The following is a 13,338-nucleotide window of genomic DNA, read 5'->3' as shown; positions in this document are numbered from 1 at the left end:
TCAGAGACAAAGGGGACCAAGCTGCAGGGGTGGAAAAGGAGTGAAAGGGAAGCCAATAGAGCTAGGTGACAGCTCCCGGGCCTGCACTGACAGAGGCCTGCGCCACTCCTGTGACGGAAGGTCTCCAGGTGCAGGCAGCTCGAGTTTCATGCCCAGCCCCATCCCAGAGAGAGGCCTGTGGGCTCAGGAAAGGCTTGCCTCTGCTCCTGAGGGAAGGCCTGCCTCCCAGCCTTGCCTGCTAGGCAGTGTTGGGAGACGTTCCATAGCAGGCTTTCTGGCTGAAACTTAGCATCTCCTGGGCAGTTTGTAAAGAAAAAAACCAGGCCCAGGCCCCTCCACAAAATAACCGATCTAATCTATGGGCAGGGTGGAGAACCACAGTGCAGGAAACTCCTGTCTGGTAGGGGAAGAAGGGAGGGCAGGCAAGTCTCCTGGCTGTGGGCCAGCCTTCGACAATCCTGCATATGGGGGTCGGAAAGGGGTGGGGTGCCAGTCAGTGCCTGGAAGTTTTGTGATGGGGACTTGCGTTCCTCATTCCTCACACTCCTGGAGGGAAGGGTACCTGGTACCAGCCTTCATTCCTGCCTCCTTCCCTCCCTCCCTTTCTACCAGCTTCACACTGCCCCTGCTGGAAGAAGTCAGGAAAGCTGAGGGCTCTACAGAAATGTGTTTAGCTGTGGAGGGAGAAATCAAAGCGATCTATCACAGACTTGAAGTAAATACATTTTATACGGAACAAGGTAGTAAAATAGCGTGCACTTTATTGAAAACCAAACAAGCGCTGATAAAAATATATATCACTGCAGTTGTGATTCCACATCAAACCTTAATAGTAAGAACAGGGCATTTATTCACTCCTCACGTCATGTGCCGGGCCTGGCACAGGACACCCACGTCCACCAGAGCCTCAGGAAGAATGAGCCCGGTGGAAGGGTTGGCAGGCTCCCCCTGCTCCCCGCAGAGCATGTGAAGGGAAGGGGCTATAGTACACCTCTGGCGTGTCTGCTCCGTGATCCTTCCAGGCCACTGGGGTGGGCCCTGATCGGCCACTCCTTGGTGGCAGTGAGTGGAGACTGAAATGGAGACCTGCCTGGAGCTGTGCAGACACAGAGAAGAGTCATCCTTCCTCCTCAGGGTCTCTGAAATCCTGAAGGATCTGACGGCCACTGTAGGGTCCTACTTGCAGGCACAAGCCTATGTAGGAAGCAGTCATCTTTTGCTTTGGCTGAAGGGGAATCAAGATCCTGAGAGGAATCACTCTCTTCTTCACATGAAGCAGCCACAGGGATACAGCACAGCAGCGGGCAAGCAGGGGGCCCGCTGGCGCGGACTAAGGCACTTGTAACAGACTCAATGTACATCTCGGCCCCAACCCCACCTCCCTTCCCTCAGGTCCCATGTGCCCTGCCTCTTCTCCATTCTGGGCAATGAAGGGGATGGGAACTGGCCTTGAGGGACCATGATTTGTTTGGAGTACAGGGCTGGAAGGAGACACACAGGAAGGGAGCTGGGCACTTGGCAAAGGAGTAGCTAGAGGACAGGAGAGCCAGAGTATCGGGAGGAAGGTGAGGTGGTGGCAGAGTCACGGGAAGCCAATGGCAGTGATGTTTGCTGAGAGCAGATGCGGAAGCTGGTGGGGAGGCCCATCCAAGCTGCCCTGGCTGGGACAGGGTGGGAGCAGAGAAAGTGGTAAGAGAACCAAGCCCAGACAGAGGACCAGCAGGGGGTGTGGCCTTCCTCCCTCGCAGCGAAGGGGTCTGGCGCAGAGATAAAGGTTCTGAGGGTTCAGAGATGGCAAGAGAGGGGCAAGGGGCTGGCAGGAGGGCCTGCAACCCAGAAGCAGCTCAGCTCTTTGGTATGACGAAGGTGGCATTGTCAGGCGTCCTTCTCACTCCTCCTCCATGCTCCGGAACCCCTTGGCTGCTCGCCGCTGCCGCGAGCGCATCTCGTCCACCTGGCGCTCTAGCACTCGCACCTTGGCCTCCAGTTGGGCCCCCGAAGCCCGGCTGCCAGTGAGCCGGCTCAGCAAGGCGTACAGGGTCAACAAGGCCAGGAGCAGCACGGCCCGGGTGGAAGGGTCAGGCACCGACCTCACCAGCGCCACAAAGCCGGCCAGGAAGAGGACAAGCTTCAGGCCCCACAGGATCCGCCCCAGCAAGGCCAAAACCAAGCCGAGGAACAGGGACAGAAACCAATAGACGACCAGGGCCCCTGCACCCCACAGCAGGAAGGTCTGGACCTGGCTGGGGCTGAGCTTCAAGCCCTCAGTGAAATGATCTCCTGAAAGGGGAAGAGTTACAGAATCAGTCAACCTGGAGTGGTGAGGGGACACGGGGGAAAGAACCAAAAAAGGGGGAGGAGCTAAACCCCTTTGCAAAGGAAAAATCCTTTCCCACAGGGTCACAGAGATGTGAGTTTAAATCTCAGCTCCAGTTCCTACCGGCTATGGATAGATTACTTCCCTTGGTTGAGTCTGTTTCATATACAAAATGGGAGTAATTCTCTGGGCTGTGGGTAACAGTTAAATGAGACTATGGCTTAGCATGATGCCTCTCCTGACACGAAGCAAATGCCTGGTAGGTGGTAGTAGTTATAGGCCTACTCTTATGCTGGCCTCTGGGGAGACCTGGGAGGTGTCGACTAGCTGCGGACAAGCCTGGACCCTGAAAAGATAAACTCTTGCAAATAGGAAGTGACAGGCTAAGCTCCCGCCGACCTAAGCAGTTCTCTGTCACTCACCATCTAGCCCCAAGGCATTCAGCAGTTGTGCAGCGATCCCAGACAGAGCGAAGAAGGCCACAGAGATGGCTGAGGAGATGGCCCACATCACCTGAGACGAGGTCTGTGGAAACAGCAGGGCTGAGCTGAGTCCATAATTAATGCTGCTCTTCTCCTCCAAGCCTCACCAGCACGGCCCCGGCAAGGCCAGGCAGGAACATCTCCCACCTGCTTCTCAGCCAGAGGTTTGCCCACCTGGGCCTGGCTGAGGGGTTCCTTCCCCAGCCACCTTCCAGTGCACAGAGATGGACAGCAGGCCCTTTCTCTTTCCAGGGCATCTGGGCCCTAATTCAACTGATTTGCTGGCATGTTTTGCTGGCAGTAGTAAGTGTATGTATGTGGGTGGGGGAATCATCTAATCCCTGCTGTAGTCACCCTGTAAAATTGGGGTCCTCCTAGCCTCCCAGGGAATCATGGAGGTGTGTGAAGTAACATTTGTAAAGGACTAGGACGATTCTGTAAGAAAGGAGTCAATCCATTCTACTATACTAGGGATTTTATAAACGATGATCTCAGCTGTTTAGTGTTACCTAGCAAAAGTCTGCGACGCCATGCTTGGAAGGCCATTAGGTAGAAGAGGCAAACCTACTGTAAGCCCCTGAGTCAGCCCCACCCCCACCTCCAGAGGGAAAGGAAGGATTCAGGTCTTGATATTTTGCCAATTTAAGTCTTAAGGTCAAATTTAGACCAAAGTCAGACTCTACAGTCACCCGTGACATAGGATTGTAAAGATGGCTCATTTCCCAGTGTTTCTGGCTAGAAGGGACAGGAACAAGGCTAAAGGTGGGGCCAGAGGTAAGGGCCCTAGGGTAGGAGTCAAACAGTGGGAGTGCAAAAGGCAGGTACTGTCTGGCTTCATTTTGTGGAATCTGGGGCTCTCTGTGCCAGGGAATATGACACACACAGGATGTGGAGCCAAGATGGGGTGGCCACGAACGATGCCTCTTCCTTTATGTTTCCTCAATGTATGTAGTCACTGCAGGGACAACCCTCCTTACCTCAGAAACCAGGTGCATCGTCTCTGGCCCAACCCAGGCGTCCAGTGTTCCCCGCACAGAGCGGCCGATCTGGCTCAGCAGATCAACTGGGGCCTCCCTCTTCTTCTGGCCCGGCAGCCCGAAGTCCCCATGGGGCTGGGACGATGCTGAGTGGAGGAGGACGAGGGCCACTAGGACCATCAGGAAGACTTTGAACAGATGCTTGCCCCATGGCGAGCTGCTGCCTGAGCCTGCCATGGCTGGGTCTGCAGGGAGAGGAGCACAGGGTGAGCAGGGAGCCAGAACTGGCATAGAAACCCACTGTCCCAGACCGGCCTCCAGCACCCTCCTCCACCCCTACTCTGTTAGCTAAGAAAGGCAAAACTGGGACTTCCAACTTAAGCTGGGTGCAACCATCTGTTTTACGGGTTCCTCTTTCACATTCTTTATCACTTGCATTAATTAACCAGCGAGTATGAGCCAATGCCTTAGGGTGGGTAAGAAGATCTCTGTAAGGCTTACTCCAGTTCTAAAAATCTGGAGGCCTGTCTCTGTGTCTCAGGTGCTATGGGCATAAAAGAATTATAAGACTATAAGTCTTTGTCCCCAAGGAGGTTATAACCTATTTAAGATAAAGCTGATACATATAAAAAAAATTGTTTTTAAATCGGATTACCACTGTATAACGATGTAAAGAGAAGTGCTTGGTTGCATGCTCAAACACATGCCATTTGCTCTGTAGGACCGTCACGTGAGGTCGGTATTATCCTCCTCCCCCTTACTGGTACAGATGAGAAGAAACTGAGACTTAGGAGTTAAGCATTTGCCCAAGGTCACCGGGCTAAATAGGCAGGCCAGGATTTGAAGCGAAGCTTCTGCTCCCAAATCGCACACTCTTTGGGAGTGAAGGAAATACAGTGAATCTCAACTGTGGCTCCTCCCTGCAATCACGTGGGCACTTCACAAAGGACCGATGCCACTGTCCCAAACCCAGAGGTTCTGATGTCACTGTCTGGATGTGGCCTAGGCTTAGACCTCCAAAAGCTCCCCAGGTGATTCCACTGTGCAAAGTTGCGACCCACTGACAGAGAAGGACCCCAACTCCTCAGCAAAGGGGTAAAGCACAACCTTTAAGGAAAGTTATCATCATTAATAAAAAACTAACCATGTGCCACCAACCTCATTTAATCCTCATAACAACCCATCAGATAGGTATTGTTATTATCCCCCATTTGACTGATGAACAAATTGAGGCAGGATAAGAAATAAAGTGGGGACACCAGGATTTGAATTCAGGTGCATCTGACATCGGACCTCTCGCACACACCACCCTGCCGAATGGTCTCCAACAGAAGTCTCAGAAGTGATTTAGAAAGTCATACAATAGATTATTCATGAGCTAAAATAAACTTGGCATCTACCAATTATTTCCATGAATTATTGGTGACAATTCACTTAACTACTTTATGTTTTGCGCTCTGGTCTCTTCTGCTTCATGATGCTCTACGCAAGTTAAGACCCAACTGAAGCAGGTCTGGATCAGCCAAGAAAAACATTTTCAACCCCACCTTCTCTTTGCCACCATGCTTGCTTGAGAAATGTCCAATAGCCTCAGCGAATACCCTGTTCTCTTCTAGGCTCAGGAATGAACCTGTAGCTCCAGGGAGTTCCCATGATTCAGACCTGATGATCAGAGGCTGAGCCATGTCCCTAAGGCAGGAGCAGCCAGGTGCTTGAAGTTTTTGCCGTTACCAGGGCACTCAGGGAGTTGCCCAGAAATCAGAGCCAACCAGATGAAGGAGTGGGAAGAGAAGATGTTCCTTTTCTTGTTTAGTGAGAAGGAGGAGGGTTCGAGAAAGGGTTATTTATAAAACTATCACATTCAGGGGCCGGCCCGGTGGCTCAGGCGGTTAGAGCTCCGTGCTCCTAACTCCGAAGGCTGCTGGTTCCTCGAGTCCAGTAAGGGATGGTGGGCTCTGCCCCTGCAACTAAGATTGAACACGGCACCTTGAGCTGAGCTGCCTCCCAGATGGCTCAGTTGTTGGTTGGAGTGCGGGCTCTCAACCACAAGGTTGCCAGTTCAATTCCTCGAGTTCCGCAAGGGATGGTGGGCTCTGCCCCCTGCAACTAAAAAAAAAGTGAACACGGCACCTTGAGCTGAGCTGCCGCTGAGCTCCCGGATGGCTCAGTTGGTTGGAGCGTGTCCTCTCAACCACAAGGTTGCCGGTTTGACTCCCGCAAGGGATGGTGGGCTGTGCCCCCTGCAACTAGCAACGGCAACTGGACCTGGAGCTGAGCTGCGCCCTCCACAACTAAGACTAAAAGGACAACAACTTGACTTGGAAAAAAAATAAATAAATAAATAATAAAAAAGCTATAAAAAAACAGTCACATTCAGGGCAATTTCTGGCTCAGAAACAGCTGCTCTAAGTTCCTCCTGAGACCTGTAGGATCAAGCAGGGCTGCAAAACATGCAATTCATGTGGAACAACCCCAGGCTGGGAAACCTACTCTTTCTGGCACAAATGAAGAACCAGATGGTTCCTGCCTGCCAGTGGTGGGAGATGAGGGAAGCACAGGTCAGTTCCTGAGCTATGTGGGTCATAACCACACCGGGGACTTAAAGAGCAGGGTTGCTATCTTGGGTTGGATTCTGTATCCAACGACCTCCACCAGGAGGGATCAGATGTCACTTCCTCCGTTCTAGAAGGTCAGGGTAACGTGATGTGAGTTGCTCCCCCCACCCCCATGCCAGCCTCCACTTTCAAGTGGCCGCCTGCCCCAATCAAGGGAAACTGGGGAGACCTTGAAATAAACTGTCCACAGTAAGACCAGCACTGCCCTGCCAGCTGACCTTCTGAAGTGCACCGGAAACCTAATCTAACAGGATTCTGGAGTGTGCCCTTTGCAGATAGGAGTACAGATTACTGGCTGGTCCATTTCTTCAAATTGTTTTAACAGGATACCTTCTCATTTCTTCCAGGTTAATCCCAGGCAGCAAGAATCTGATCCACCACCATTATGCCTCTTTACTTCAGCCCAGTCACTTTTAATAAAGAGAAGCCATGGTAGTCAAGAGCAGAAGCAGTCTCAAGTGCTGAGAGGAAGTGTCTTAAGTGTCTTCACCTCCCGCCTAGCCTCAGACCAATAGTAGGCACTCAACAACAAATTATGTGTGTTTGTATACACATTTATATTGTGTGTTGTTTTATAATTTACAAAGTGCTTATTTCACTATCTCATTTAATTCTTACAACTATCTTATAAGGGATTGCTACCACCCACGTTTTACACAGAGAGGTCAAGTGACTTGTTCAAGTTCACACAGCAGAACTGGGACTTGACTTCAGAACCCCAGATCTAAATCTTGCTCTTTTACTCGTTCCACACCCGTACGCTGCCTCAGTAAGGCATGGTCCCTACTCCCAAGGTGCTTAAAGTTCTCCCCAAAATCAACATGCTCAAAGTGAGAGGACATCAAGATTCCCAGGATGAGACCACACACCAGAGGATGACCTGTCCACTGAGCTTACAGGTCATTGTTTTGTACCAAGAGGTAGGAGGAAAGCAAAAAATTGGGACTAGACCTGCCACTGCTGTTCAGGCAACTGTAGTATGGCGCAAGCAGGGCGAGGAGAACCCAGCTGGGCTGGAGAAACTGCTTCATGTACTGTAGTAGTGAGGAGGCACTATATGTTTAGGTGTGGTTTGCCAAGAGGGCAGGATGGGGCGGTCCACACACCCCCGCCAAGACTCTTTGCTCTGGTTAGTTTCCTTTCACATTATGAATCACTACATGGCAGGAGGGGCAGCTGACTTAGTGCCCTCTGCTGGCCCTGATTTCCCCATCATTGTCCAGAGCTGCCCCTGTGGAACAGTGGTTCTCAACTCTGTGGAGCCTGTCAAAGCAAGGATGCCTGCCCACCTAGGGCCAACTTTCCCAGACTCTCCCAGAGAGGGCTCAGGCTTTTGTTTCAGAGCTCCTGGGAATATCTGGTGCATAACTATGATCAGTAGCACAGGGAAAAGCTAGCACAGGCAACACCCTGAAAGGGTAGCAGTCAGTATACAAAGGACCCTCAACTTTCCTCCCAGGCTCAGTTCTGCCACAAACTAGAAGCCACTACCTTGTGCCTATTGCTTAATCTGAGTTTCAGTCTCAAGTGGAAAATGGGGTTAAGTGGGGTTAAGAGTTACTCCAAGGAGTTAACATGTTTCTGCAAGAACCTGGTACACTGTAAACACTTACAGAAGTGTTGCAAATTGCCAATATACCACTCTTTGCATTGTAGCAGAATTTAGCAGTCTATATGCCTGCCTCCCCCATTAGACTTTGAGCACCTCGGGGTCAGACTTGACAACTAACTTTTCTTGGAATCCGTAGCGCCTAGCACAGAATGATGACTAACACGTGCTTGTTAAATGAATATTAGAAGGCCGCCAAGAAGCCGTGAGGGTAGCAACGGAGAGCGATGGAGAGGAGGGGAGAGGGGGCTTATTTTAAAGTTGATCCGAATATGCAGCGGCCACCCGAGAAAGACAGCTGCATTGAAAGGAGGCTCCTAGACGGGGCGAAGCTGCCACTGAGGGGAATGAAGTCAGCGTCCTGGAAGGTAGGGGCAGCCCTCGCTAAACCCTTGACAGCTGCTGCCCAGCAACTGTTTGGGGGCAGGGTGACAGGCAAAGGGGCAGTTTCCCAGCTTCACGGCGCCCACATGAAGGCCCAGCCTCCGGGAGACAGGGTGTCAGCGGCATGCGCTATTTCGAACAGTGCATCCCCTGCCAAGCCCTGCTGGGTGGCATCGCTGGCAAGAGACCCGGGGCGGCGCATGGGTTCGGGGTACCCCAAAGAGCTCGGAGCGAAGCCGCAGGAAGCTGCGCCGTGGGGTGGGGGTCGGAGACGGCGTGCTCACCCCTGCCTCGTCCCCCAACCTGGCGGCTGCCGCGCCTCGGCCGGACCTGGGAGCAGCGTTTGCAACCCTCTGCTCCCGGGAAACGCGTGTCTCCCGTTACCTAGTAACGACGCCCCCAGTTGCATAGCAACGAGGATCCGGGTCCCCAGTCGGCTTCCCGATCGCGCGACGTCGGACCCCTCCCCAGTGGTGCTCGCCTGGCCTCGCGGCTCCGCCCCGGCACCGCCTGCGGTGGCTGCCGCCTCCCCAGCCCTGTCTGCCCCAAAGCCCGGGTCTCGGCTCACACTCACCGGGCTCGGGCCACTGCTACCCTTCACGTGCGACTTCGCTAAAACGAGCCACCAAACCCGCGCCTTAACTCCGGGGTGTTGGTTTTTCGTCTGCGCACGCGCAAGGCGGGATGTGCTCTGGTGCCGGCCGCTCCCTCCAGGCCCAAACCCGGTGCCGTGTACGCATGCGCCCTACCCTCGCTTTTGTTTTTTTCTTTCCTACACCGAGACGAGTGGGATCGGGAGGTCGAGCAGGGAAGGGAAGTCTCTGGCGGGAAAAGGGAAATAAGTGACTATATCTGGGCTGTAGAGTGGGTAAACTGGGTCTTTGAATTTGGGGTCGAAGCTTCTCCAGCCTCTCGGCATTTCGGGCAATGTAGTTCTCGAGCCCCGTGCTGCCTCCTAGGCATTGTTCTAAGGAAGGGGCGCCCGAGAGCCCCTGGTCTTTTGAGAAACTTTTCGCGCGCTAAAAAGGCACAAAGGAAAAAGGTGTTTGAGGTGCAGTTAGAGGCACACAATGGTGGGGAAATGCACCTGCACCTTCCGAGAGCAATTTCACACCCAAACTCCGGAGATGGCTCCCAAAATGTTCATTTAATTTTATGTAAGGAAAGGAAAAAACTCCCAGACCTGAGCTCTACCAAAAAAAAAAAAAAAAAAAAAGGGCGACATTGCGAGGAGCAGAGACCAAGGGTTTGAAAGGTGATTCCTTGCCGGCTTTGTGATTCCAGGCACGTCACTTCATGTCTCTGAGCTCACTCGTTTCCGCATTACTATAAAGTACTATAAGGTCCTAAAAATACCACTTCTCAGTAGGTGTGGAGATTCACTGAAGTAACAGAATGAAGATTTTAAAAAAACATCCAAGCTGCTGTCCAAATGTTGTGATCACATTGGCTGCCATTGGAAAGCTCCCCTCTGATGTTAAAGCAGTTCCTGAAACTCAACACTCTGAAATGGAACTCTTTTCCCGCCCCCTGTACCTGAATCAGCCTTCTAAGTCTGCCTTCTTCCCAGATCACGCACTGAGTAGCAACCAGTCAGTCACCAATTCCAGTTGTTTCTTTTCTTCAGACGTTTCATAGTACATCTCTCATCCATCTTCCTCTGTCTGGATGCTCATCATTTCCTGCCTCTGCTAAGGGTCTCTCTGTCTTCCCCAGCCATCTCTGGTAGCATCCTGGAAATAGTTGGAACTTTACATTTGCTTTTGAGATTGTTTCTGATTTGTAGGACTACCACCAATCTCAGGTCACAGACTTTCTTGTGCAAGAAATGTAGCTTTCCCCCACTATGACTAGTTAATTTCTTTTCAACTCTTTCTATATGAGTGGTGGAAACAATCTCAGACAGTTCAGGGTTCTTCCCACCCTTGATTTTCAGGTTGTACAGACCTTTTGGAAAAGTAACATGGGGGTGGTGGCGGGGGATTCATTGAATCCTCAGTGTCTGTTGTTTCAGCTGCATTGTCCTGCCCAAGCCTCTGTCATGTCAAATGAACTCGAAAAGAGTCTGGAGGCTTTGCTAGAAGTAAATTATAAATATTAATTCAAGGGTTTTAGAGTTTGCAAATTGGGAATGCAGCTAGGCAAAAAACAAACAAACAAACAAACAAACAAACAAACAAACCCAGATGTGTCCCAAAGAAGAAAGAAAAGTTAAGAATTCATATAGTTAAACAAACATTTTTGAGAATTATCAGTCCTGCATTCTTAGCCCTAGGATTGGTCCCAGGTGGTTACCAGTCAGATGTCAGGCAGTCTGGATGATGGATGCCAGGTGGTCCAGGAGATGGGCACCAGGAGGTCTGCTCTTGTCAGTGGTCTGGATACGTGAATCCTTCAAGAGGTAACCAAAATTATCTGGAGGTCTGGTATATGTCTGGATGCATATCCAGGCATTGATGCAGGACTGGAAATTTCAAAAAGTTTAAGTTCCCCTGCTAATTAGAACAAGAATGGAGTCTTTCCTCATGCCTCAACCTTCATGTTAATAATTTTGGCAGCTGGGTTAAAATGCCTCAGTTTTATAGATCCCTGATCTTCACTCTTTCCTCAGTCACTTGTCCACAGTTTGCCACTGAATCTACGTAGGAAATGGAGCTTCTTTGGAGTTATTGGCCAATGTGTCCTCTTGCTTTCCAAGCAGCCTTGGCCCGGGGAAGCAGGGCATAGAGTCCCTTGCTTGGGGATCCATCAACAACTACACATATATACCTTTCTTCCTATGTCTCCCTTCCTAGCCTAGGGAATCTTTATCTCCTCTGTGGGAAGGTTGAGATTGGGGGAAGTAGGGATGAGTCTGAGATCAAGTCCTTACCTGTAATATTTACTCCAAAATCAGTTGCCCTGAATCCTTTCTATCCCCTGAGGGGCTGGCTTTTGAAATACAAAAGCCTGGAAAGGACTCCCCTTTTCCTCCATCCTTCTGTCACAGCCATAAGCTCCCCAATATAGGGATACCTCTGGTTTTGCTCATAGTGGTAGCCCCAATGCCTAGCTTAGTGCCTGACTGGCACACAGTGGGTCCTCCATTAAGATCTGTCTAAAAAATGAATTACTGGGTCTCTTGCCTTCCACTCTGTCCCCTTCCAACCCATCCAGTGATATCTTCTAGAGGAATCTTCTGGAAGTGTGGTTATCATTCCATAGCTCAGTGGCTGTTCTTCTGCCAGCCCAATCAAGTCTAACCACCTCTGGCTCAAGGCCCCACCTAAACAGATTCATTTTATTTCCTACCACAGCCAAGAACTTAAGATTCCTGGCCTGTCAGGCAATGTCATTCAACCAACAACAGTTATGAAGTTTCTGCTATCTGTCAGGCACTGTGTTACACTCTAAGAAACAACAGTGACCAGAGAGAACAACTATGGTTCCTGCCATCAAGGAGTTTATGGTCTAGCGGAGAACCCAGACATCAAACAGATCCTCGTAAATAATTGATTATAGTTATCCAGAGTGGCTCAGAGGAATATTACAGGCTACTGTGGCCACTAAACTTCAGTTAGGGGTCAAGAAAAAGGCTCCAGAGGAAGCACCACTTAAGGTGAGGTTGAAGTTTATTTTGGAGGGGATGGGAGAGGAGGAGAAGAAGGGAGGCAGTTGAGGAAAGTGTTCCAGGTGAAAATACTGGAACCAGCCAGAGTAAGTTTGAGGACTTGAAAGACCAGTGTGGCTGGAGAGAAGATGGAGTGAGACTGTGGTGGTCAGCATGAGCTAAATGGTGCAGGACTTGGGGGCAAGTTTCCTCTGCCAGAAACACTGTTCCCCATTCAGGTCTCAACAAAAATGTCACCTCCTCAGAGATGCCCTCCCTGAATACCCTGCTTAAAAGTAGCCTATTCTTCCCATCCACAGCAGCTCCTATCTACTTTACTCTGATTTGTTTTATTCTTAGCACTTAACCACTCTTTGGAATTTTTTTTTTATGTGTTGATTGTCTATGTGTCTATGGCTTCCCCCTCCCCCGCAATAAAATGTAAGCTCCAAAGAAACCTTGTCTTTCTTATTCACCATTTGTATCTCCAGTTATCAGGTAGGAGTTACCCAGTCAATATTCCTTAAACGAAGGAAAAGCCTGGGGAGTAGTGGGAACAGATTTTTCATTGAAAGTAGAGCACTGGCTGTTCGGTGGAAAATGGATTAGGAGGAGGCCAGGTTGAAAACAAGACCAATTAGGATGCTATTTTATTGATGCAGGGGAGAGATGATAGTAGTTTGGCTTGGCTTTCGGGATAATGATAACAAACATGAATATTTATATTTTACTTACTATGTGCCAGTTTTAGTTCAAAGCACTGTTTAAATATCAACTCCTAGCAATAACCCTATGGGTTAGTTCAACACTTGTTATCACTGCCCTATTTTACAGATGAGGAAATTAAGGCAGAGAAGTTCACACCCATTCCTAGCTGGGTGGAGCTGGGATTAGAGCACGCAATCGGACGTCAGCGTCCGTGCTCTTGGCCGCTGTGCCATAATACCCTTCTTACCTGCAACTTTTATTCTTCTCTCCAAGCCTTTGCTTGTTCTGGTCCTCCTTTTAGGATTCTCTTCCCTTCTATCTGAATATTGCCCATCTGTTAAAGTCTAGCTCATTCACACCTCTTTAGCGAAGAAGACTTCACCGACCATACCTGTATGTCCTGCTGGTTGGTCTGGATCCCTCATAGCCCGCACCACGTTCTGTACATGATTTCTGGGAGTACCTTATAGATATCCACAAAGAATCCTACACCATCTGAGTTGGAAGGGAGGTGGAAGTCATGTAGGAAAGGGGAGATCGCGGAGCAAATTGGTAATAGGGACAGGCCTAGAACGGTTTCTCGGTCAGTGTTAGTTTCTCAACCCATCTGCGTTTGCGCTTTCCTCACCGGGTCTCCTAGCAGAGTCTCTAAATTCT

The 13,338-nt window shown here is 50.3% G+C and overlaps 1 protein-coding gene across 5 annotated transcripts; it reads right to left on the bottom strand.

The window, feature by feature from the left end:
* Positions 1 to 744: 744 nt before the first annotated feature.
* Positions 745 to 13,331, bottom strand: TMEM109 (transmembrane protein 109). Of its 5 annotated transcripts, XM_074336450.1 has the most exons (7): positions 13,073 to 13,295; positions 10,680 to 10,776; positions 10,332 to 10,461; positions 9,921 to 10,117; positions 3,777 to 4,021; positions 2,740 to 2,842; positions 745 to 2,280 (listed from the first exon to the last, which is right to left on the bottom strand). In XM_074336450.1, exons 5-7 carry the CDS (start codon positions 4,011 to 4,013, stop codon positions 1,889 to 1,891), a joined length of 732 nt encoding a protein of 243 aa, XP_074192551.1. In that variant the 5' UTR covers positions 4,014 to 4,021; positions 9,921 to 10,117; positions 10,332 to 10,461; positions 10,680 to 10,776; positions 13,073 to 13,295; the 3' UTR covers positions 745 to 1,888. The 5 variants fall into 5 exon arrangements, with proteins under 5 accessions (XP_074192551.1, XP_074192552.1, XP_019609581.1 ...); XM_074336451.1 differs by having other exon boundaries at positions 9,921 to 10,461; XM_019754022.2 differs by lacking the exons at positions 9,921 to 10,117; positions 10,332 to 10,461 and having other exon boundaries at positions 13,073 to 13,331.
* Between the last annotated feature and the right edge of the window lie 7 nt (positions 13,332 to 13,338).

Source organism: Rhinolophus sinicus, linkage group LG06 (genome assembly GCF_036562045.2).
Source record: "Rhinolophus sinicus isolate RSC01 linkage group LG06, ASM3656204v1, whole genome shotgun sequence".
Taxonomy (NCBI): Eukaryota; Metazoa; Chordata; class Mammalia; order Chiroptera; family Rhinolophidae; genus Rhinolophus; species Rhinolophus sinicus.
Note: the sequence above shows the minus strand (reverse complement) of the source record. Positions and strands in the feature narration are given on the sequence as shown.

Coding starts and splice junctions, on each gene's coding strand:
- TMEM109 (XM_074336449.1), bottom strand. CDS start 8,793: ATGCAACTGGGGGCGTCGTTACTAG. Junction 4,022..8,768: donor ACTGGGGGCGTCGTTACTAG/GTAACGGGAGAC, acceptor CTCTCCCTGCAG/ACCCAGCCATGGCAGGCTCA. Junction 2,281..2,739: donor GAATGCCTTGGGGCTAGATG/GTGAGTGACAGA, acceptor TTCCCCTTTCAG/GAGATCATTTCACTGAGGGC.